We start from the raw sequence: 24,282 nt of genomic DNA, 5'->3' as shown, positions 1-24,282 counted from the left end.
TCACAGACTTCCTCTTGTCGTATAATCTGTATACAAAAAAGTGTTTCTACTCTTAGTTCCCGAGTTCAAATCCAGCTACCATTGCATAGATTTTTCTCTTCCTAGGAGCTTCTCACAGGTGATGAGAACAGTATTCTCCCGTTTTCAGACAGCAATGCATTGAATAAAGCTCTGGGCCCAATAAACTAAAATATTATAAATTAAATATACAGAGTGTTCATTTTAAGACGGCTCAAATGCATTTCATGCTTAAACGGTTGATCTGAGCGAAAAATGGTAGAGGAAAAATTTGTTATTCGTCACCTCTAGTTTCAGAATATGTGACTTGATTTTAGATTCCTGCCCGCATACGCGGCTGACGCGCGACCAAAAGTGAGGGTTCGCAGCTGACCCCAATTTTCATATACAGTTTTAAAGAGTATAAAAAGTTTTAAAAGAAATAGGAAACCGCAATTCGATATCTTCAAAATTAAAGGTGCTTCAAAATTTGGTAATTTTGGGATTTTGTTTAATGGTTAATATGAGAAATTTGCAGTAAAGTATGTTTGCTATCCGCCTCCGTCCACGACACCTAATTTGGTTAAAACCCGCCTGAAAAAATAGGGTATACTTTACTTTTAATGAACAGATACCTCTTGTGCCAAGGCATTTCTCAGGCATCTAGGTGACTAGGCGACCAGGATTTAAATAGAAGATATGGAAAATTGGTTTTTTCCTCCTTTTAAAATTTTCTTTTTGAGGAAATTATTTTTACAAAAATATTTTGACCATTTTCATGATCCCAACTTCTGAAGAATCGTTTTTAAATGATTTTCTATTTGGATCATTTTGAAATTATAATTAAAAAATAACGGGTAATTAAACATGGGTCTGTTGAGAACAAGTTTGAGAATTAAAATATGTGTTCAAGTTGTTGGTGGACGCTTTATTCGGTTTAGACAAAATTTAAATAAAAATTAATTAATAATTAATTAAAAGAAATGACTGTATCAATTAAGTTTATTGAGCTGCACGCATTTTTATTACGTAACCAATTATTGAGTGCGAGCATAAAGACCCCTACTACTTCAATTTGTTCAAGGAGACCCGCTAAGTTCATATATATTGCGAAATTCATTTGCAACAGTGAATTTTATGCAGTATTAGTATTTGCTTGTGGATCTTTGATCTGTGAGAATTAAATCTTGACGGTCTGTGCATCGTTACTGTGCGATATCTTAGTGGAAAAAATAAAAAATAAAAATGTGCATCGTCACTAGAGAACAATGTGAAATAATTTTGCAAACTTATTTTGAACATAGAAATTACAAACTTTTGAATTATTCAACAAAATCTGCAAACGATGCTTCAGTTGGTTTAATGTCATCAGTTTCATCATTAAAAATACACGTCTCAATTGATGGAAAAATAAAAGAGGTGAGCTTTTTTGTCAAATCTCCACCGCAAAATGCTTTTCAACTTGATGTTGTCACAAAATCGTGTTGTTTTAAAAAAGAGGCAGCATTTTTTGGCACAATGTTTAGTGGTCTGAGATCGTTTTTATTCTACAAATCCATACCAAAATGTTATCTACAAGATTGTGAATCTATGATTGTTCTAGAAGATTTGTCTGCCAAAGGTTATAGAAATTCAACGAATTCTATGGGCATTGATTTAAAACATACGTACGTATCTTTGAAAGCATTGGCTGATATACATGCAGCTTCATTACTGTACGAGCATAAGATTGGCAGAACTTGGGATGAGATTTGCCCAGAGGAAATCCTACGTCCATGGTTTAATGATATCAAAAGCAATCCGGGCTATTTTGATAATAGAGCCTCGGCAAAACTTATCAGTTCAATTATTGATTTATACTTTTCTGACTATCCACAGAATACCATTAAAATGACTAAAGATTTCCTATTTGATTTTTCTCAACATATGCAAAAATCTAAAAAATATCGCAACGTAATAACACACCAAGATTTATGGTGCAACAATATTATGTTTAAATACGATGAAAAAGGTGATGTAGATGAAGCTGCGATTATCGATTTCCAAATGTACGGCTACAATCCGCCGTCACTAGATTTGTTGATACTAATCTATTGTAATACTGACAAAAAGACTCGTGATCTACATATCGATAATCTGATTGATTACTATTATAAATGTTTATGCCAGAATATTTCCAACCATAATGTTAATCCAGCTGAAATTTTAACCAAGGAAGAATTCTATGCGTCAATGGAAGAAACCATGCCGACTGCACTCTGTGCAGCCACAATATTCTTACAAATTGTACTAGTACCAGAAAATGAAATGTACAATCTACTTTCAAATTTAGGGAAATTTCAATTTTTTTTTATGAATAATAGAAATATTGTTTTGGATTTAATGGTAAATTATAAAGATTTTAGAAATCGTATTTTGTTAGCTGTTGAGGATTTGTTAAATTATATGAATAATTAAAATAGAATTTAAAAGATTTGGTAAATGTTATTTATTAAGGACTTTAAATGATTTTATTATTAAGGCGCGTCAATATCTGCTGTTATTGGACCACGAAGCTTTTTTGCAGTACACTGCCGACCTCCGGACTGGTTCCTTTCTTACACTGTCCATCACTGGACAGCTCCTATGAAGAGAAAATCGAAGTGCTAGCAGCTAGATTCGAACCCTAGATTTCCGCTTGGGAATAGATATTCAGATTTGATAGTTTATGCTATTAGAAGTACTTATAGTATAATATAATTCGATGCAAAATTAGCACTTTTATTTCTTCTTTACATCGCTTTAGATTTTATAAAGGCCCAGATAGGGCATTCCTGAAGCTATCCCACACAAACTTAGTAGATAGGATTCATTAAATAAAAATTATTAAATATATTAATAAATTAATATATTAAATAAGATATTAATAAATATAAACAAAGAATTTTAAAGATTAACGTGCAAACGTTTATATAAGTTGAGAAAAAATGGAAATTGCCTCTTTCGGAGAGCGGTACATCCTTTTTGGCAGAAGGATTTCGTTTGAAACCTTTATCGGTTCCCAGTTCGCCCAACTAGCGGAATAAGATGGCATATTTCTTGGTTTATCTTGTAAGATAAATTTTTGCGATTTAAATTCTTATTAATTCTAACAGTTAAGATATTTAAAGCATTCTGAAATTCATTAAACAATTTTAATTTAGGGTGTAATTTAGTATTTCTCCCTCCCCAATTCATTCCTTTTATCTAGAACCATTGTGATGAGGTCAATGGTGCAGGATGTACTTTTTAAAAGAAGGCGCGTGTATAAGACTGGTTAGTTAGGGTTGAATATTTTATTAGCCTTCAATTCCAAACCGGTCTGGTGAGTGCACTAATCCTGAGTACTTACAATCAAGGTCAGAAAAGTTGCTGTCAGCTGATCCATAGACAGACTGAATGACTAACAGTTCTTTTTTGCATCAATCAAATTCTATGATCTTGTCTGTCATCAATAAAACATTTTTTTAAGAATTGTACCAAGATTGTAGTGATCCAGGATATTAGTAATATCGTTTATGTTACAGAATGTATTAGTACTAAATTTATCATTAGTAATGAAGCAATACGTCTGTTCAAAGCATTCTCCACGTCTACCAGTGTACAAATTATCTCATAATTTTATGTAGAAATATTGTTAAAATAGCACATAAACATTTATTAATTGATGAATATAAATTTTGTAATATTTTTTATTTATTTACTTATTTAAAACCTTAAAAAGGAGTTAAGCGCATTGAGCTCAACTGGCCAGACTATCCAAAATAAGCTCTAAACTAATATTGCGGCAGGGAACGTCGGTTGTATCCTAATATCCCATCTTCTGGCGCGTGAACATTTAATATGAATAGCGCCGGAACAATTTCCAATTCATTGCCAACTTCCTCTCTCTCTTCGTAGCAGACATCGAAGGAATCATTTTATTATTTCCGGTTGTAAGCGTTGAAGACAATACGAGAATATAGAAAATACGTAACAGGAAAGGATTCGGTTTTTTTTTTCTACTTAAATTGCTTTTTTAGTTAAAAAAATAAAATAAAATGCAATTTCACTTCTACCCCAATAATTTTGATCTAAAAAAAAGTTATTTAATAAGAAAAAGAAATTTTTTGAGCTCACTATCATCTTCTTTTTTTGCGTTTAATTTCCCTTAGTTTTCCACTAGTAAGAGATAGTATTGGTGTGGGGGCAGTTATTCGATCTAGAGCTTTGATGAAAATCTGATGAGCGGAGAACCATTTTAGTGAATATAAATTTTCCCTAGTTTCCCTAGCGATTTTTCCGCCCAAGTTGTTTCATGAAAATTTTATTAAAAGACTGAATGTTTGTCCTATAGTTTTCAAAATATTTTTTAGTAACCTTAAAGTTTGGGTGTAATTCTTTGCATATTCTCTCAAAAAGTATAAACTCTCTGAATTGAATCAAAATCAAATTAATAACTTTTTTTTTAGATGGTTCAAAAAATTGATATACTTTTTGCTTCTGTAGTCCTTCAATTATATTTATCATAAAAATATTAACTGGTCTTCACATATTATAATTAAAAAATTTACAAGATGTTCACTTCTTTTAATTAATTTATTTATATATTTATTTTTTTGCGCAAGCTAGGTTGTGCTAAATTTTCTTAATCGTGAAGGTTATTCTATTTAGTCAATTGTGCCTTATTGCAGTATGTATGACGTACTCTGCATATTTATCAATTCGATCAGCTCACCATTCGATTATTACAGCTCTTATGTTCTTGAAGCATTGCCAGAAATTTTAGGAATTTATTAAACATATTCTCTTTTTTTAAGCATATTTATTTCCCTCTCCCCAAATATTTTACAGTTGTGAAAACTGTATTAAAGTTTAAGCTAATGAATATTAATAAGAATTTTAAAATTAAACTCAAATTGTAAATTTGAAGGAAAACGGCTAATCGTCAATTGCACTTTACTGAAGAGAGATTAACTTTTATAGTTTATAAGAGCACTTTCTCGGATTAGAGAGGGTATTTCGTATTTCTATATTCAATATAAAATCTTTTCTGATGAATGTGTTGGATTTTGTCTGTTGTTAAGATACAAATGTTAATGGTTTATTGGGGCTAATAGAATAATATTTAGTTTTAATTAATGGAATTTAAAGGTTTTTTTTCTTTTATTGAAATTTGCGACTGCAACGATTGTTGCAACAAGCAAATATGATGTAATATAGCGTCTTGATTAAAGATTGGAGAAGGCACCCAGTGGTGACACTCCATTAACGTGAACAGATCGTTATACTGTTATGAGGAGAGTAGGTCGCGGGGGCCATCTTCTCTTCAATCTCCTTGGAGGATTACCTGGTAATGTGGAAGAAGATAAGTGTTCAATTAAAGGATTAGGATGATTCAGTAGATGAATGAATTTTTTTAGAAACGAGATTTAGTAAGGTCGTTGATGAAAGGGATTTTGAGGTCATTATGAATGGTGAGGTTAGAAATGTAGAATGGAGCGTTAAGTAGTTTTCGTAGTATTTTTGATTGTAAAGTCTGGATGCGTAAAGAATTGGAACGTTTAGTCGATCCCCATACTTCAATGCCGTATGACCAAATAGGTCGCAACAAGCAAATATGGTAAAAAATAAAAATAAAAGGAAATCATGAGTGGAGAAGGCACCCAGTGGTGTAACTCCAGTAACGTGCTTTGCTCTCACGATAAGAGAAGATCACGAGGCTATCTATCTTCTCTTCAATCTCCTTAGAGGATTACCTGGTAATGTGGAGGAAGATAGTGGTTCTATGACAGGGTTAGGATGAGCTGCTGTAGAGTGGAATGAAATTTGAGAAAACGAGTGTTAGCAAGATCTTGAATGAAAGGGATTTTGAGGTCATTATAGATAGTGGAGGTTAGATACATAGAACGGAGCGTTAAGAAGTTTTCGTAGTATTTTTGACTGTAATGCCTGGAGGCGTAGTGAGTTGGAACGGTTCAGTCGATCCCCCATACTTAGGATGCCGTAGGACCAAATAGGTTGCAGTAACAGTAGATATAAGTGTCTTTTGTTTTGTAAGTTGAGTTTAGATCGTTTGTCAAGTAGTCTGGCGAGAAGTTTTGTAGCATTGGGTTAGTTTTTTTGTCTTTTCAGTCTAGTATGGGGATTCCATGTCAACCGTTTGTCTAGGTACAGTCCAAGGTAGCGTACTTTGTCCACAATTGGTATAGGAATTTGGTTCAAGATGAAGGGAGGTAGGATTTTTCGTCTTATATATTTTGATTTCGTAACGTTAGTTTTGATTCGCCATTTGTTAAGCCAGTCCTATAAATAGTTGATGTGCGTTTGAAGAGTTTGTTGTTCGTTGAAGAGTTGAAGAATTTAAAGTTAAATATTATTTTTTGGCCCCAGCCAACCATTGACGTTTGTATAGAAAAAAATTTTTGCTTTATTTTTGTTCTTTCTTCATCGTGTCAAAAAATGTCGCTGCAAAATCTGTTCACAGGAATAAAAAATGAAAGTGTTTTGCAAGCACAAATCCAAGCGAATAAGGGGATCTTCCTCCTCGGGGGATCAGAGTTTTGGTTAGTTTACTCACTGGACACCATTGGATGGCCGTCTTTAACTAACAGGGTTGGCAGGGAGTTTGATCCTGAATGCACGAATAGTTTTAGCTAGGAAGAGACCCTCGAAGATCCGTAAGATCTTGAATAACCCTAGTGGCTCGCTCAGCCTTACTTCTTGGTAGATCTAAAGTCTTAAGATAGATAATTGTCCTGGACACATATATTTCTTCTTGTGAGAACATCTTACCTGTTACTATGAGACTTACCAACTGGTTGGTACCATTATGAGGCCAAGGAAATGAAAAGGTCGTCTCCATTCTAGCAGTTTCCCCACACCACAAACCTTGTTTACTTCAACTTGCTGGGTTGTTTTCTTTTGAGAAGGGGCACAATTAGCCCACTTTTTGTCTAAAGTTAAGTTAAATCAGATTAGAAAACCTCTGGATTCTAAAATTTCTTTTTAATTTATTTAATTTAGATTAAGGCCAGCGTTTCGTGTGGCTGGTCCCGCTAGGACGAAAAATAAATACTTCGACTCATCTACAGCCAAATAATCTCAAAATTATACTTCTTATTATTAAAAACATAAAACTATTTAGGAGTATCATTAGTGCTGCACGAGAAACGAGACAAATCTCGGTCTCGGTCTCGGTACCTGACTTGAGCAACCGGGATCGAGACATGATATATATCTCGTCGAGAAATCTCGGTCTCGTCTCGTTTTTCAAATATTAATTTTTAGCTACAAAATTATAAAATTGTATTCTTTATTAATAAATAATCATTACGAGTATTGAATTAATTATTAAAAGATACGATTTTATTATATATGTTCAATATTACTACATCTATTTGACTTCGAATTACATAAGTAAAGTAAGCAAAGTAAAGTAATCGCCAATTTTTTCAGGCGGAGCTTTACCTCCAACTACCAATTAGGTGTCGCGGACGGGGGCGACTAGCAAACATACTTTACTGTAAATTTCTCATATTAACCATTAAATAAAATCCAAGGCCTAAGACCGGGAATCGAACCCAGTACCACAATACACATTAGCTTCGCAGGTCTCGCACGGCTCGGCTACCGTGGCGGCTCCCTTCGAATTACATAAATTCACTAAATTTCACTATTCATATCATTCATTCATTCAAATTCATAAATTTCACTATTAATAATCTAATACTTTGAACTTTGATATTATTTGAATTATATTTTAGAATTTTGGAATTAGTGAATTTGAAAAAAAAGACTATCTATGCATCTAAAAAATATTGCCACAAACTTTCGTTTTTAAGATACACTTTGCCCAAGCATTGATACATAAAAGAGCTTTTACTGAGTCAGATGTTAGAGAAGATCTTCTATTGGTCATTATCATCGCAGCTTGCGAAAATAATCTTTCCGATGGCACTGAAGTTGCACAGATACTAAAAATATCTTTCGCCATTCTAGACAAATTTTTGAAGGAATTCTTAAGTGTTTTCCACCATTCTAAAATGTCAACGTCTACTGGTGCTTGGTCTAATTTGGTGTAATTAATTATTTCTGTCTTCCATGCTTCGGTGATATTTGCTGATTTTTAAGCAAATGGTACAAAAATATTGATGCAGTCGTCGTCGTCGTCAAAAGGTGAATCATCAGATTCTTTATCTTCACCAACAGCCATAACTAATGGAGCGGGAAGTTTGTTGGGAGGTGTATTTTTTATTTCACGAATCGACTTGTTATAGTAGGCAGATATGTTATTTGGGTCTTTCATTTGGCGCGTTTTTAACATCTTTTTGAAATTATATAAAGATATATAACAGTAATACTAATATATGATGCATTGAAGTGTAAGTAGTTGTCTTCTTTTACACACATTTTCATTACCAATATACTATATATTAAAATAATTATTAGAAAATAATAACATTTTTTGAAAAGATTATTGATAGCAAACCGCTTTTAATACTTAAACAAAAATTCAAAAAACCGAGACCGAGATATCTCGACGAGACCGAGACTTGAGCGACCGAGACCGAGACCGAGATCGAGACTGCATAAAGTCTCGCCTCGTCTCGGTCTCGTGCAGCACTAAGTATCATCTCTCCATTTTCCCTATTTTTACATATGCTTGACTTTCCCTAGTGAAACCTAATAAATAGACCGCTAGTTTAACACTATGCTGGACTATATTCACACTCTAAATACGTCATCAAAACAATCTTAGTGCTTGAGTTTTGGCATGGAAAAGAAACACAGAATTCTTTTAGTCAAACCATTTCAACAAAGGCTTACTTTGTAGTCAATGACTAAATCATACTACTATTGAATGAAGTGTTCGATTTAACAATCGATTCTATTCGCTAACCTATTTTCCTTGTTTTGTGACTAAATATTTGACCAATTTAAAATTTCTGTATCAAAATTTTCAATAAAGAAAATATTTAAATAAAATGGTGCTATTTTCTGGTAGTCTAACTTTGATCGCCATTTATTTTTTGGGGGAAAAAAGCAAAACTGAAGATCTTGTGTTACCACTCACTTGACATCATTCTATTACTACTTCCTGCCCTCATGGTTCTAATTCTCAAATTTCTTCAAATTCCAAAACCTTTGTGATATATTTAATTCTTATTTCTACAGGAGCAAACTACCCAATTTCTCTCCTTCACAGGAGTAAATTAATCGAATTTTCACGAGATATTTTCAGTTATTACTATGAAAAGTTTAAGTAAAATCATAGGAACTGTTTGGGAAAAACCTCAAAATACGGAGAAAACGGTTCCAAGTAAAATAAATTCAGTTCCACATATGAATGTGGCCATACAAAATTGCAAAATGGAATCAAAAATTTTATTAAGGAAATTAGTAGGCAAATATATTTCTTTCAGCTTGATAAGGGGATCATCATATTGGATGATTGATGATTCCCTATGAGAGAGAGAGAGAGCACTGTTTTATGTGAATTTTTGACCGAAGCGCCACTTTAATTAAGTAAAAAACAATGATTTTTTAACATTAAAAAAAAAACAAAGAAAAGTTGTATATTTACTCCCGAGATAAATGTGACTTTACGACGTAATTTGATCAAGAATAGATCGATCATTCGATAAGACCAAAAAATCAGTCGCTACTAGCCATGGTGTTTTAGTTTGGCTCTGATGGTCAAACTAAAGCAGGAAAGTGTGTAGTACAACTTCTCCCACTATCGACTCAGGCCAATGTTACCTCACGTTATTCCACTCAGTGACGTCAAGTGGGAGGGTTATAGATTTTTTAAGCATTTTACGGACTTTGAAGTTGTGATATTGTATTTAATTAATACATTTACAGAAATATATTGTTTTAAGTTGTTATATAATGTTTAAGTGTAGTTATACAATGAATTCTGTTTGGTTATTTGGTAGATAACTGGGGAAAAAAATACTGATATGCTATCTAATTGAATGTACTTATTTAGATATGTAACAGTTATTCCACGTTTACGGCTGTGACATTATAATCTAGTGCTAGAAGTTTTAGTCATTGTTTAAAAATGGGCAGTGTAACCAAGGAAATGTGTGAAAATATTTTAAGTTACTATATTGGTCATAATAATTACGAACTATTGGATTTTACAACTAGAAATAGTAGTGACGCTTCTGTAGGATTGATGTCCGAGGTGTATCTATTGAAATTACAAATTCGTATCGATGGACAAACCAAAGAGGTGAGCTTCTTTAACAAAGCTTTGCCAACCAATAATAGGCAACTAGAATGTGTAACAAAGGCTAATTGTTTTAAGAAAGAGGCAGCATTTTTTGGCACAATGTTTAGTGGTCTGAGAGCGTTTTTATTGCATAAATCGATACCAAATTGTTTTCTACCAGATTGTGAATCTTTGATAGTATTAGAAGATCTTACAGTAAGCGGTTATAGAAGTACTGTAAGCGTTGGAGGCATTGATTTAAAACATGCTTATCTATCTTTGAAAGCATTGGCTGATATCCATGCAGCTTCATTGCTGTACGAGCATAAGATTGGTAAAAAATTGGATGAGATTTGCCCAGTAGAAATTTTACGTCCATGGTTTACTGAAATTGATGATAATCCTGGATATAAAGACAATCTAGCCGCTGCTAAAATTATCAGTAGAGTTATTGATAAATATTTTAAAAATTATCCAGAAATTGTTACAGAAAAAGCTAAAGAATTATTATTTAAATATTCACAAAATATGCAAAAATCTAAAAATTATCGTAACGTAATAACACATCAAGATTTATGGTGTAACAATATCATGTACAAATATGATGATAATGATGAGGTACAATCAGCTGTAATCATTGATTTCCAAATGTACGGCTATGGACCACCTTCTCTAGACGTTTTACAGCTAATTTATTGTAATACAGACAAACAGACCAGAGAGTTGCATATGGATCAGATGTTGGAATATTACTATAACTGTTTATGCAATAACATTACTGTGCACAAAGTAAGACCTGATGATTTACTAACTTTTGATGAATTCAAAGCGTCCATGGTAGAAACCATGCCGACATCTTTATGTTCAGCGCCATTGTATTTGCACACGGTTATGATACCTGAAGATGAAATTTATCCAATCCTATCTGATGAAGAAAAATTCCATATTTATATGACTGATGATAGAAGTATAGTTCTAGATTTAATGGCCAAATGTGATGATTACAAATCACGTGTAATGATTGCTGTAGAAGATTTGTTAAGTTATTTGGTAAAACATGATGTGAATTAATTGTACTGATTTTATATTTAATTATATTTTTATTAAATTAACTTTAAATATATTTTTGCTTTACTAATTTTATAAAAAGCCATTTAAGATATTAAAATAATTTTTTACATGTTTTATTTTGTATCATTTTCCTTGGCTGTCCTCTAACAGAGTAGATCTGTAGCGTCTGATCTCCGTCTTTCAACGTTATTGAAGAAGAGTAACTTGGACTAACTGTGGTGAATTAACAGGCTCCTTCCCACTCAGGGCCAATCTAAACACAATAGCACAAGCCCCATTCTTACAAAATTGTTTCGTGTTTAAATATCATATAACTAAAACTGTCCAGCAATTTGTGTATTTACAGAAATAAACAGCGTAATTCAAAGGTAGTTTATGATTATTATGTCCATATTTGGTGAAGCAAAAAATGGATAAGCACCTTAATTAATTTTGTAAGAAAAAACTTTTATTTCTTATATGGTTACAGCTGTGTCATATGATAATGCAGTTCTTATTGTTGCTAAGCAAATATTTTAATTACTAAAGTTACGGATTTCAGTTTGTTTTTGTGTATACAATAAATACTAAATGAAGAAGTTAGGGTACGGCGTGTAGATAATTGGGTACTGTGTTCTGATCGAATTTCAAGCATCATAATTCCGTATTTTTATCAGTTCAAAAGTGCATATATTACTTTCAAAATGTGCAGTATAACTAAAGAAATATGCGAGACTATTTTATTATTCTATTCTGGTTGTAATAATTATACATGTCTTGATTTTTCTATTCAAAGTGCTGGTAGCGCGTTAATAAGTTTATTGTCCGAGGTTAACCTACTGCAAATACAAGCACGTATTAGTGGACGTTATAAAGATTTAAAATTTTTTATTAAAACTCTACCAACAAATGAGTTCCATCTTGAACTTGTGAAAAAAGCTAACTGTTTTAAGAAAGAGGCAGCATTTTTTGGCACAATGTTTAGTGGTCTGAGAGCGTTTTTATTGCATAAATCGATACCAAATTGTTATCTACCAGATTATGAATGTTTGATAGTTTTAGAAAATTTAACTGCCAATGGATATCGAAATTCAAGAAACACTATTGTAGGCATTGATTTAAAACATGCTTATGTATCATTGAAAGCATTGGCTGATATCCATGCAGCTTCATTGCTGTACGAGCATAAGATTGGTAAAAAATTGGATGAGATTTGCCCAGTAGAAATTTTACGCCCATTTTTCACAGAAACTGAAGATTATCCGGGTTTAAAGATCAACATTGCTGCTGCTAAAATTATCAGTCGAGTTATTGATAAATATTGTACAAATTATCCAGAAATTGTTAGAGAAAGAGGTAAACATTTACTATTTAATTATTGTCAGCAAATGCAAAAATCAAAAAACTATCGCAACGTTTTATCACATCATGATTTATGGTGCGCTAATATTATGTTTAAATATGACGAAGCTGATGAGGTACAATCAGCAGTTATTATTGATTTTCAAATTTATGGTTACAGTCCACCATCGCTGGATGTATTGCAGTTAATTTACTGTAATATTGATAAAGAGACTAGAGAACTCCATATGGACGATATGTTCCAGTATTATTATAATTGTTTATCTAATAATATTTCCTTGCACAAAGTCAAGCCAAATGATTTACTCACTTTTGACGATTTCAAGGCGTCCATGATAGAAACCATGCCGACTGCTTTATGTTCAGCATCATTATATATGCATACAGTTTTGATACCTGAAGATGAAATTTATCCAGTTTTAACGGATGATGAAAAATTTCAGACTTATTTGATCGATGATAGAGGAATCGTTTTAGAAATGATGGCTAAATATGATGGTTATAAAGGACGTATAATGATTGCTATTGAAGATTTGTTAAGCCATGTTGCTAATAGTGATGCCAAATAAACATTTTATTGCTTTTATTATTAACGATATTAATTGTACTTTTCTATTATATAGTAAAGTTTGTAGTTTGAAATATTTAATATAGTGTGTGAATCCATCAATTTAGGTTCGTTTAATTTGTTGTCAAATTACTTAGACGTACACATTTAAGGTCTACTGTCTTCGTGAAACTAAAATTTTTTACTTCCGAAAGGCAAACAGAATTTATGGAAGTTTCGTGATACTATTGAATTCAAAAAAGGAGTTTTGAATAATCGGAAATGTCATATTATTTATATATAACGGGCGCATCGACCTTTATGGTCATTAGCGCCCCTAATCATTTTCTTCTCTTAACTATTTTTGTTCCTATTATGGGAAAAATATTAGAAAAACTACTTAAACGCATCTACCCTATTCTGGCTTCTGCGACTATAATTCCAACACATCAGTTTGGCTTACGACACAGCACAGCACTATTCACCAGTGTCACAGAGTAGTAGAAGCCATTGCTTCCTCTCTGGAGCGGAAACAATATTGCTGAGGGGCCTTTCTCGACGTGGCTCAGGCTTTTGATCGAGTCTGGCACCCAGGACTATTGTGCAAGTTAAAGAGAGCTCTTCCATCAACTTATTACTTGATTATACTATCATTTCTTACCGACCGCTTCTTTAAGATAAGTTGTGGATCTGGCTCTTCCGACTACTCTCTGGCACGGGCTGGTGTACCTCAAGGTAGTATTCTACGGACCGCTTCTCTATACTGTGTACACATCTGACCAACCAACTGACTCTGCACACACTGCTCTGCACTTACGCTGACGATACTGCTATTCTCTCTTCTAACTCAGACGCCATTACAGCTTCCTCTCATCTACAGTCTCATCTACACAAACTAGAACCCTGGGCCAAAAAGTGGAGAGTCAAATTCAATACTCAAAAGTGCGAACAGATAACTTTTACTCTGCGTCGTAATTCTTGTCCTCCTATAAGTTTTAACTCAATTCCTCTTCCTTCTGCTAATTTAGTTCGCTGCCTTGGGATGTATATCGACAAAAGACTAACATGGAATCCGCACACTAAACTAGAAAGACTTGAACTCAACCGACGAAACAAATTACTACTGCGACTAATTAATTGGCAGGCAATCTAGGCTGCCTCTGGAACATAAAAGACTAATATACAACTGCGTACTAGACTTACGGACTCGAACTGTGAAGTTCAGCCAAACTTTCTAATTCACAAAAGATCCAGTCCTTCCAATCCAAAATACTCCGTCAGATTACGAATTCTCCATTTTATGTCTCTAACTCTACCCTCCATAACGACCTCAAGATCTCATACGTACCTGACGAATCTAAATCTAAATATAGAAAATTCTTTGACTCTCTTCCATTCTGTACCAATCCTCTTGTTCAAAATCTCGCCTCCAAAACCATTCCAGATCGTCCTCCACGACGATTGAAACGCTGTTGGCCTCGTGACCAGCTTCAGTAGTGTAAGAAACTCCAGCGAGAGTGTTGCCGGTGGGCAGCTTCTCTCCTCAAGCTGATCCTGTCATGAAGTGTTCTTTTATCGTATTCACTTATTACATTTTATTCTTCGTAGCTTGTGAATAGCAAATAAATTAAAAAAAAAAATAATTTTTTGTTACCGTTCGTGCTGGGACGTACAACGTTCTGAAAGGTATTGGGGTTTCTAGTAGAGTTTGCTGTTCGTATTGATAGGCTAGACAACCCTAAAAGGTCGCCGTGTTTTTCCCAGATTTTGAGCTCATTTTCTTAGTAAATATTTAATGGTATTAATGTAGCAAACCTTGATGAAGAAATTTCTAATTCGATTGCCCTTAAACAGATGTTCCTTTATCGCATCCTTAACTAGCAGATCTCCCAGATCTGTACTCTCTGTTCTCACTTCAGCAGTCGCAGAACACAATGCAGTTGGTGTATAGCTTTTGTATTATAAGTATTATTGGAGACGTCCTCGCTGCAGCAGTTGCCTTAGCAACAACTGTTCTACGGTTTTCCTAGAACCGTCATTAGCCGCTTATATAGTGGATATTTGATCGATAATAATCGATAAAACCTCCCATCATATTACAACTTACATATCAATAGCTAATTATATTTTCATTATATTAACTCTATTACAAAAATTGGAGATAATGGACGGTGGAAGTAATTATCTCCTGATGATAATAATAAACCATTTTGTGCTGAAAGCTCCATTTCTCTCTTGACATCCTTTATTTATTAGGAAGAACATAATTGAAACCCTAATTTAGGACATTTTTCCAAGTACCGCCCTCATGCAACACGCATTCAAGTGCAGCTCCACTTATTCTTCTACCCTCCTCCTTGACTAAAAGTTTCCCCAAGTTCATGGATGCGTTAATAATGCTAGGGTGCTTTTAAAAATATGCGTGCCAGTACACGGAACAGGGAAACTTTGTGGAATGCTAGAGTCTATTTGTAACAATGTTAGAAGACACCTGGCTACAAATTCCTTAATTCAAAGGTGGAGACTGGTTTATTTTTAACTAAAATCTTTATCCACGAATGACGCGTGTTATCCTACATTATTGATAGCTCGTATCACTCACTATTTGGCTGTCTGTCCTCCGGCTTAGTGAGATAAGATTGAAATGGCTTGGCCGACTGTGCCTTTCTGGACATGATATAATAGATTATCTGAATGGAAGGCTTCTTTGGCAAACTTTTGCAAGGCGATTTATAGGTTATAAGGTCGAAAATTCGTAGTCCTGTTTCTTCAACATACTAGCATGTGTCATTTTGATATGTTTCTGATACTGCATGTATTATATATTGTCATATTATTATTGTAATTCTTTATTGGGAGTACTACTATCATTGCACTCTTACTATCATCCTTATTATTTATTATTTTTTGTTCTATTGTAAATTCGACTCCACCAACGGTCAGTGACCCCGTGGCTACCGTTAGCCGTCTTAATAAAGTATTTTTTTTTTTCATTTTTCTTTCTTATTATGGATTTAATGCTAGTTATTTTATTTATAATTTTTTATTTAAAAAAACAATAATTACGGTTGTATACACAAGGTGCTTAAATTTCATGCTTAAACGGTTGTTCTGAGCAAAAAATGGTAGAGGAAAAATTTGTCGCCCGTCACCTCTAGTTTCAGAATGTGTGACTTGATTTTAAATTTCTGCCCGCATACGCGGCTGACGCGCGTCCAAAAGTAAGGGTTCGCAGTTGACCCCCATTTTCATATGCACAGTTTTAAAAAGTATAAAAAGTTATAAAAGATACCGAAAACCGCAATTCGGTATCTTCAAAATTAAAGGTGCTAGGCCATTTCAAAATCTGATATTTATTAATCATATTTCAATTTTTTAACTTGTTATCAAAGAGAAAGAAGAGCACGCGATAGGTCATTTTTATGTATTTTTTCATCCCTTTTCTACTAAAAATACTGCCAAGGCAGTAAAGCTAGTATTTTTCTCAATATCGGGAAATTAGTAGTTTTCCGAGTGATTTTCTAAGAAAAATCAAATGTTAAGAGCTTTAGATGTTCTCAAGCATACACAAAATGGCTAAAAAATAATTTTACATCCGTTATAAACAAGAAGGTTTTTATAATTATTATATCTTACCTTTACTAAATAGAATAATGTTGAAAGAATTAGCGAGTCAGTGAGAATTTCATTCTCCATTCCCTGTAGAAACTGTTTGAATGAAGTGGTGTGTTTTGTGGTGGGAACCGGATTCTGGAGTGTAAGGAGTCTTGTTGTTGTTGTTGCTGAACCGCGCTGGCATGGACGCGGCCATCAGGTTGAGCACACATTGCGACCACGTCCCAGCTGTGGACCAAGGTGGCTATTGTAGCCGTGTAAGGAGAGCTCTCCCTTATTCTCAACACAATAAGCACACACTTCCAACTGTGAATTGTGCCTGTTGCCTCCTTGGGCAGTTTTTACCATTAGTTTGGATAATAGTCGCCATTATCTGTGCGTTTCTTCCTCCCCGCTGGTCACCTTTCACTCTGCCTGCTATGAAAGAGTGTTTCATCTCTTCACTTCACATTGGCCATTTTATTGTCCAGTAAAATCTTAATTTAATTCCTCCTAGTTCGCTTATTGTTCCTCCACTTCCTTCTTACAAAATGATCTACTGTTGCTGTAAGTGGAGTTACATTTCAGTTGCTGTAAGTAGAGTACGGAAGAAGTGTTGCGGTTGTAGAGGTCAGTAGCAGAAGAACTGAATTCAACAGAACTTGAAAGGTGTAGGAAAGGGTGCGGAATAGGCTGAGCAAGGCTAGAACAAGAACCACTAAATAGGCTTCTATCTTTGGTCAACTTATAAGGGAATCCGGATATCCGCTTTAAGGCCATTCTATGTAGAACCATTCTGTGCTGACACTCTACTTCTCTGCAAGTTACTCGCTCAACACTTTTAGTCTACCGTCTAACCAATTATTTAGTTACTGTACAGTTAGTTCATTGTAATGGCCTAATTATTTTAGTAAAGTTGCCATATTTACCTTATTTAATCCCAGGCTTCTGAGATAGTGTTCGTCCTACCCCTAGCAACTTCTAGCTTCTCTAGGGAAGTCCCAGAAAAACAGAGGGCCGAGCAGTAAAGAATAGAACTCCCTAATGCCCTTTAGTTTGGTGTCTAGCCCAGTTTAGCGTCTAGTATCTTGTCTCGGCTTTCTAGGGATGTACTAGGAAGAACTGGAAGGTGACAGTCAGATATAACATAGATCCGCAATACCCTATTCTTTACTATTTGTCTTAGAGAAAGTGTATGCAGTGTACAGCTAGCTAATTGTATCCATCATAGCTAGCATCTTTTTTTTTGTGGCTGTGACTAGTTTCTGCCTTTTAACCAGAAGTTGAAAGTCCGAAACCGGTTAGAAACACAACGGATAAAATTAGCTTAATTTTATAATCAATTAGCCAGCATAGAGTATTGGATTCCCACACGGAGGTCCCGGGATCGAATCCAGCTGATCCTTAGATTTTCTCTTCCTAGAAGCTTCTTACAGATAACACTTTCCGGTGATGGACAGTGTTGTCTGTAACAAGAGAACACTCTCCGGAGGTCGGCAGTGCACTGGTAAAAGCTCCGGGCGCCTATAACCTCAGATGTTAACGCGCCTTAAATCATTGGGAGAAAAAAAATTAGCAAGCAAGACGTGCATAACTACTTTTACAATATGTAGGAGCACTTTTTTTTAAAAAGAAATTAAAATTTTGAATAAAGTAGTTTGAAAAAAAAAAATGGTTATTATATTAATAACCACAAAAAATTTATGGTTGAACTGGCAGAACCTTTTTAATTTAAACAACATCTGCAAGTAGAATAATTTTTTTATTTTTAAGGCATCCATTTTATTGCCTTGTAATTAAACTATAGCGGCTTCCTAACAATGCAATGGTCTTATCTTTCTTTTTTTATGAGACAAAAGAGAAAATAATAAACAAATTTTAAATGAATAGCTTTTTTGCCGAATATTATTCTTAAAAGAACTATTTAGAAAAGTAGTAGAGGTCTCAGCAATAAAATTTGATACCTCTTGAAGGATATCTATATAATGGTAGAAGGATATACCGCAAGGATGTGCTTTATGATCCATAAAAATATCCAGGGACTAATATATATTGCCGCTCGCCAACTGTATATATACGCCCTAGTGGTACATCTTTCATCCCGTTATGTTCTGACATTTGTTTGATTTTAATGAGAACTTGTATTTAATTTAATTCTAGACTTAGGAAACTTACAAATACATTGCTCAGCTATAAATTATACTACTTCAACAGTTAATGAATTGCTACTGGATCTGCTGACTTAAACATAAAAGGAGTGGAGTCATTTATTTATTATTTATGACGACTTTACGTCCGAATAACCGATCAGATGTCACAGACGGAGGCGGTTAGCTTACGTAGTTATTGATTCTCGAGTTCTGTTCGGATTCCCATTCTTAAAAGGCTCCGGATCATTCCCTCTGGTCCATGCAACTACCCGAATATTTCCTAACCTCCAAGATAAACTTAATCAAACACAGGTTGTGGAGAAGCGTTTTCTATTCTTTCTAATAAAGCTGAAGTCGTACTTTAAATGACTCTCTCTCCCCATTCCTACAGGACCTTCCGTGTCCTGTAAGAAGGCCACCAGATTAAACATGGTTCCTTCCTTAAGGGTCTCCTCTTAATATTCCTCAGAACAAACTTAAGCTTATTACTATGTTTGATTAATAGAATAGCCTTTCAAGATTTATCGTTACTGCTTTGAAGCTGGTTTTTGCTATTATAGTTATTAAAAATCAGACTCGAGCTTGATGAATATTGTTATTAAAGTTGAAACGTACACATCCTGATGAAGGACACCCACCAAACTTTGAGAGAAATAATAAAGAAATTGGTCTACCGAAGTCATTGCCGATAAAATCGTATTAATATCAGAAAAGATTTAAAACAGTTTTTTTTTTATTAGAATTCTAATCCAAAATTGGAAATCCATTATTAGTAGCTCAATTATTTAATCCTGAATTTGTCAGGAAAAAAATATTTTTCTTATATGTGACGTGTTTCTGGAAAATTTACTCATTTATCTGTTTTCAAAGTGTTTTCTACGAGTATGGCACATTTTGATTCTGTTACATATTTAGAAATTTTGGATGTACGCTTTCAATTTCTTATTTTTTAAATTAATTTAATTTTTTTTTTAATTAAATGGAGTGAAAGATAAATTTTTCAAAACAAATGAATGTATAACAGAGAAAAGGTTTAAGGAAATTGAAATTAATTATGGTAGAAAAATTATTTAAAACATTCAAAATAATGGTTGTAAAATTTAATAATAAATAACAGTTTAATAAAATCCTACCCATTGTCTAAGTTGTTTTCCACTAAGAGAATTACAGAGTTGTGCCTAAACCAGTGCTAAATCAATATTGATCTATTTTATCTATATAGCTCTAACTGAGTGGTGTACTGATATATTGTATAGTGTTACATAGATTTGGTTTATTCAATTATTCTTAAGTTGGCAGCATCTTTCTTAAATAACCCTAGAAAACCTTTTTACGGTCAAACTGAAGGTCAGTTGAACGGAAGCCATCTTTTATTTGTGATTTTTTTTTTTCACTTCCAGTTTCATTGGTTTTTGGTGAAAATTGTGATTGTTAATTGTTTGTAAACTATTTTTAGTGTGTGAAGTTCAATTTTATTGTACATATACTAACTGTGAGATTAGTGGTTTGACTTGATACTGTTAAGTGTTTGAGTGAACTACAGTGGCTGCTGATTATTAGTGGGATAGGGACTACTGACCAATTTGAAAAGATAATAACTTCTATAATCAAGGTAGAACTTTACATAGTTAAATATTTCTTTTAATTGTTAATTTCTACACGTTGTGACTATTCATATGCATTTTTAATTCTATTATTATAAATGATTGCAATGCTAGTTCCAATTGAGTATTTCAATGGCAATTGGTTCACATATAAGTGGTGTATTCATAGTAACTTAATCTAATCTATTGTATTAATAATTTACGAGGTTTATTGTAAGGGTTCTAATTTAGTTCCTTTCGCTTTCAGTGATTTTTATTAGAAAAGGTTGAATAAGTATAAAAAATTTGCCTTATTTCTTCAATAAAAGATCAGACTCAGGAACTTGTTTCTCATAGTAACCGCCAAGAGCGCTAGTAACTAACTCTTCTATAGCATTTATAATTTTCTATTTTTTTTCCTCCATGTTCCAAAACTTTAGACCTTTTTCTTGCAGTTCCAGATAATATTGTAATTCTTTCCAAATTTTGAAATGGTGCAGTTGATGGGGGAATGCATTTGTAGAACTCTTCAGCAATAAATCTTCAGAAGCTCTGATAGGTCACCATCATCTCTGGCTAGCTTTTTTGCTGTCTCACAATGTCCTAAAAACTGTTTTTGAATGCATATTATAACTTTAAATGAATGCAAAATTTTTCTCTTGATTTTTTTAATTAAAAAATTTAAACTTTATTTTAAAAATGACAACTCCAGCTGGAAAATGTTTTTCTATTTGTGTTCTGCATCTATTGTCCCTTCTGATAGAATATTTAGTATTTTTATGGTTTTGTCCATTTAATATTCTGTTTGATAAACATTTTTACTACTACCACTTATGGTTAAAATGGATTTTAGAAAATGGGCTAGTCTTTTTTGTAAAACCCATCCGAGTGGTGTGAAGTTTTCTCCACTTGATTAACTGAAAATTTCAAGTTATCAGGCTTTTCTAATTTAACAAAAAGCCTATTCTTTAGAATTTTTTAAGTTTATTCTAAGGGTTCCAAGTTCCTTCCACTTACAAATATTTTTATGAAAATATAGCCTAATGCTTGCTAGTAGTAGGCATCACTCTAAAGTTTCGTTTCAGTTTTATGTAAGATTCTACAAACTGTATAAATGTTACATTAAGAGGCTTACTATGTTTCCATAACTCTTCAGTTTGCACTTGTGTGGATTTGTAAGTACCTCAATGAAAAATAATGATGAGATCACACCAGATTCTATCTGCTACTAAGAGAAGGTTATTTTAATCGTGCAGAGTTTTCACTAAAATAGTCCCATTTTGATTTTTTTGTCTTTTATTATATCTCCTACAGTGATAGTTCCGCTTTAGGCCGCAGTCTTCACCAGCTCCACTAGTCTGCTGTTTTTATCCATTAATATTGAATAATTATTTACCATCTAACAATATTTCATAATAAACTTTTACTTTTCTTAGTGGATTTGTAGTTTTGATGAGTTTTTGTAGAAGCTGGGGACGTCTCGCTATCTCAATTAGACTGTCTTATCAGTACAGTTTCAGCCTTCATCGAAGACTGCTTAAACATTTAATAAAAATTCGGAATTACTTAGCTTGTTACTAATAATTTTAAATATTTTAATAGCTTTTAAAAAGTTTTGGCGTTAGTTTTTGGATGTAAGGAACCGTTGTTACATTAATAAAGCTACTTAATTGTTTAGGTTTGTTAAGTAATACTTATTAAACTTACTGTTTAAAGTATTATTGTTATAAATGCTTTCAGCTCCAATTACTACTCTAGTTAATTGAATGAAACTAATTATGCAAGTTTTTTTGGGTAAAAACAATGGCAAGGCAATGTTTTCCACTCTATTCATCTTCTAAATCGGTGGTGCTGAAGATTGCCTACTAGTAGGTGATTATTAATTTGATCTCTAATTGGGAGCATCCAGCTCCCAATATATTGATAAAACTTTCCTGTCTTTGGGCATCATTACTCTTCTTATAATAAAGCTTTATTTACTTCCCCTTAAAAATCTAGCCCTTATTATATTCTATTGACTTGTGTAACTCTTTCTAATGGGAGCTTGGGCATTTGATCACCATCTGACGGTTTGGTTTAATTATTATGCCCATTTTCAAAAAGTGTTCTTCTGACATTATTATTATTTATTTAGTTAGTTATTTACAATCTTTATGTAAATATATACAATAAGTAAATACAAGAGGAAGAGGTAATGATGCTAGATGTGCAGGAGGTGGCTAGCACTCTCTGTGTATTGACATTAATCGAAAATATTTTCATTTGACACAATTTAAAAAAAAATCATTTATTGACTATAGCAATACATCAAACATTTACGATCTTTATGAGTATTTAACTTGATAATCTTGAATGGTATTTGCACCATGAATTGTTAAATAACATTAGGCAGTTATAAGTTTGCATGACCATTGACGCCTTAATCGTCGATGTGTCTTGAAATGATAAAAGAACGTCAAAGGATTAGAATGAGCTTGGAGTCTGGTGTGAAATCAGTTGAAGGATTTTTGGTAGTTGTGGAAACGAAGGGAATGTTATTAGTGTATAATTTAAGAATATGAATATATTGGTTTCGTGACCGTAAATTGTTAAACTTAGAATGGATGATTTGCGAGGAATTGGTCAAATAAAACAATTCGTCTCTTTGCCAACGTTTCGACAAATATATTGTCCTCTTCAGGGCCTGGATATTACAAATACAAAACAATTTACAGAGTCAGTAACATAGAAAAAACAGTAAAAATCAGTAATACAAAAATAAACAGTAAAATACAATAAATTCTTTATAATTATTGAAACTTACGTGGCTATGCGGGTTGGTTGAGTTACAGAAACTAAGAGCCAGAAATGGAGAAGCAGGTCTCGTATAAACAGATATAGCGGGACTTACACGGGAATATTGGTAATGACAATGGGACAGATACAATAGACTAATTACAACAAAAGAGTAAATACAATAAATATTGGGAAATTTCTTTAAACAACAAAAACCGTTAAACACAAAACACAGGAGAAACCAAATAACCCTTATGAACTAAATAACAAATAACCAAAAGATTTGAAGTAAATTTAAAAAACCCAGCAATAATTATGTACAAAATTTGGATATCTATTTATTTTTTAATGATAAAATTGTACAAATTGGACAATATATTTGTCGAAACGTTGGCAGAGAGACGAGTTGGTTTATTTGACCGATTCCTCGCAAATCATGACGGAGGATTTTAGTTTGGAGGGTTGGATTCGGTTCAGTTGGGAACGTTTTGCTGTTTCAGAACTAATCTGTGTTTGCTTTGTGCTCTTATTTAATGATATGATTTATAAAATGAAATAATTATTCTAAATAAATTATTAGACCCAACTTTGTAACGTATGTTATCTCCATTTTTGCTCCAGATCGGTAATTAGGACTTGCAAAACCCAAGTCTTATTACTATAGGAAGAAAAAAAATGGAGGAAATACATTGCTGATACCATTAATTTCACAATACTTGTTTGGCATGTGTCAGATTGATTTATAGCCATAGTGACGCCGTGGTACATTGCATGTTCCAACTGGCGTATGTGGCTGTTAATGTGGAGTCTCAGCTGTCAGATTAGATTTCCTCGGGACGGAGAGGTCCAATTTCCCCAGCTTCAATGCTTTAGCATGGACCTAAAGGCCCTTGGAGTTTACATTCCCGCTTGCTGCATACCTGCTGCCAGCGATGGCAATGGTGTTCACTAAACTGTTGTGCAGCCTGGTGGTGGCTCTAGGTTCTGCCATGAGGGAGCTACGAG

General features: G+C 33.5%; 3 protein-coding genes across 3 annotated transcripts in view; all 3 read left to right on the top strand.

The window, feature by feature from the left end:
- LOC141458138 (CCR4-NOT transcription complex subunit 6-like) overlaps positions 1 to 24,282 on the top strand; it is a 506,547-nt gene that overhangs the window by 34,318 nt on the left and 447,947 nt on the right. The window lies entirely within an intron of this gene.
- Positions 1,092 to 11,400, top strand: LOC141458082 (uncharacterized). Its single transcript, XM_074135639.1, has 2 exons — positions 1,092 to 2,451; positions 10,031 to 11,400. The coding sequence occupies exons 1-2, from the start codon at positions 1,243 to 1,245 to the stop codon at positions 11,285 to 11,287; spliced, it is 2,466 nt and encodes an 821-aa protein (XP_073991740.1). The 5' UTR covers positions 1,092 to 1,242; the 3' UTR covers positions 11,288 to 11,400.
- Positions 11,786 to 13,314, top strand: LOC141457684 (uncharacterized). The gene has a single exon (XM_074134892.1). The coding sequence runs from the start codon at positions 11,971 to 11,973 to the stop codon at positions 13,195 to 13,197; it is 1,227 nt and encodes a 408-aa protein (XP_073990993.1). The 5' UTR covers positions 11,786 to 11,970; the 3' UTR covers positions 13,198 to 13,314.

Source organism: Rhodnius prolixus, unplaced genomic scaffold (genome assembly GCF_049639745.1).
Source record: "Rhodnius prolixus isolate KJV_2025 unplaced genomic scaffold, Rpr scaffold_5, whole genome shotgun sequence".
Classification (NCBI taxonomy): domain Eukaryota; kingdom Metazoa; phylum Arthropoda; class Insecta; order Hemiptera; family Reduviidae; genus Rhodnius; species Rhodnius prolixus.
This window is presented reverse-complemented; position numbering and strand designations above follow the sequence as displayed.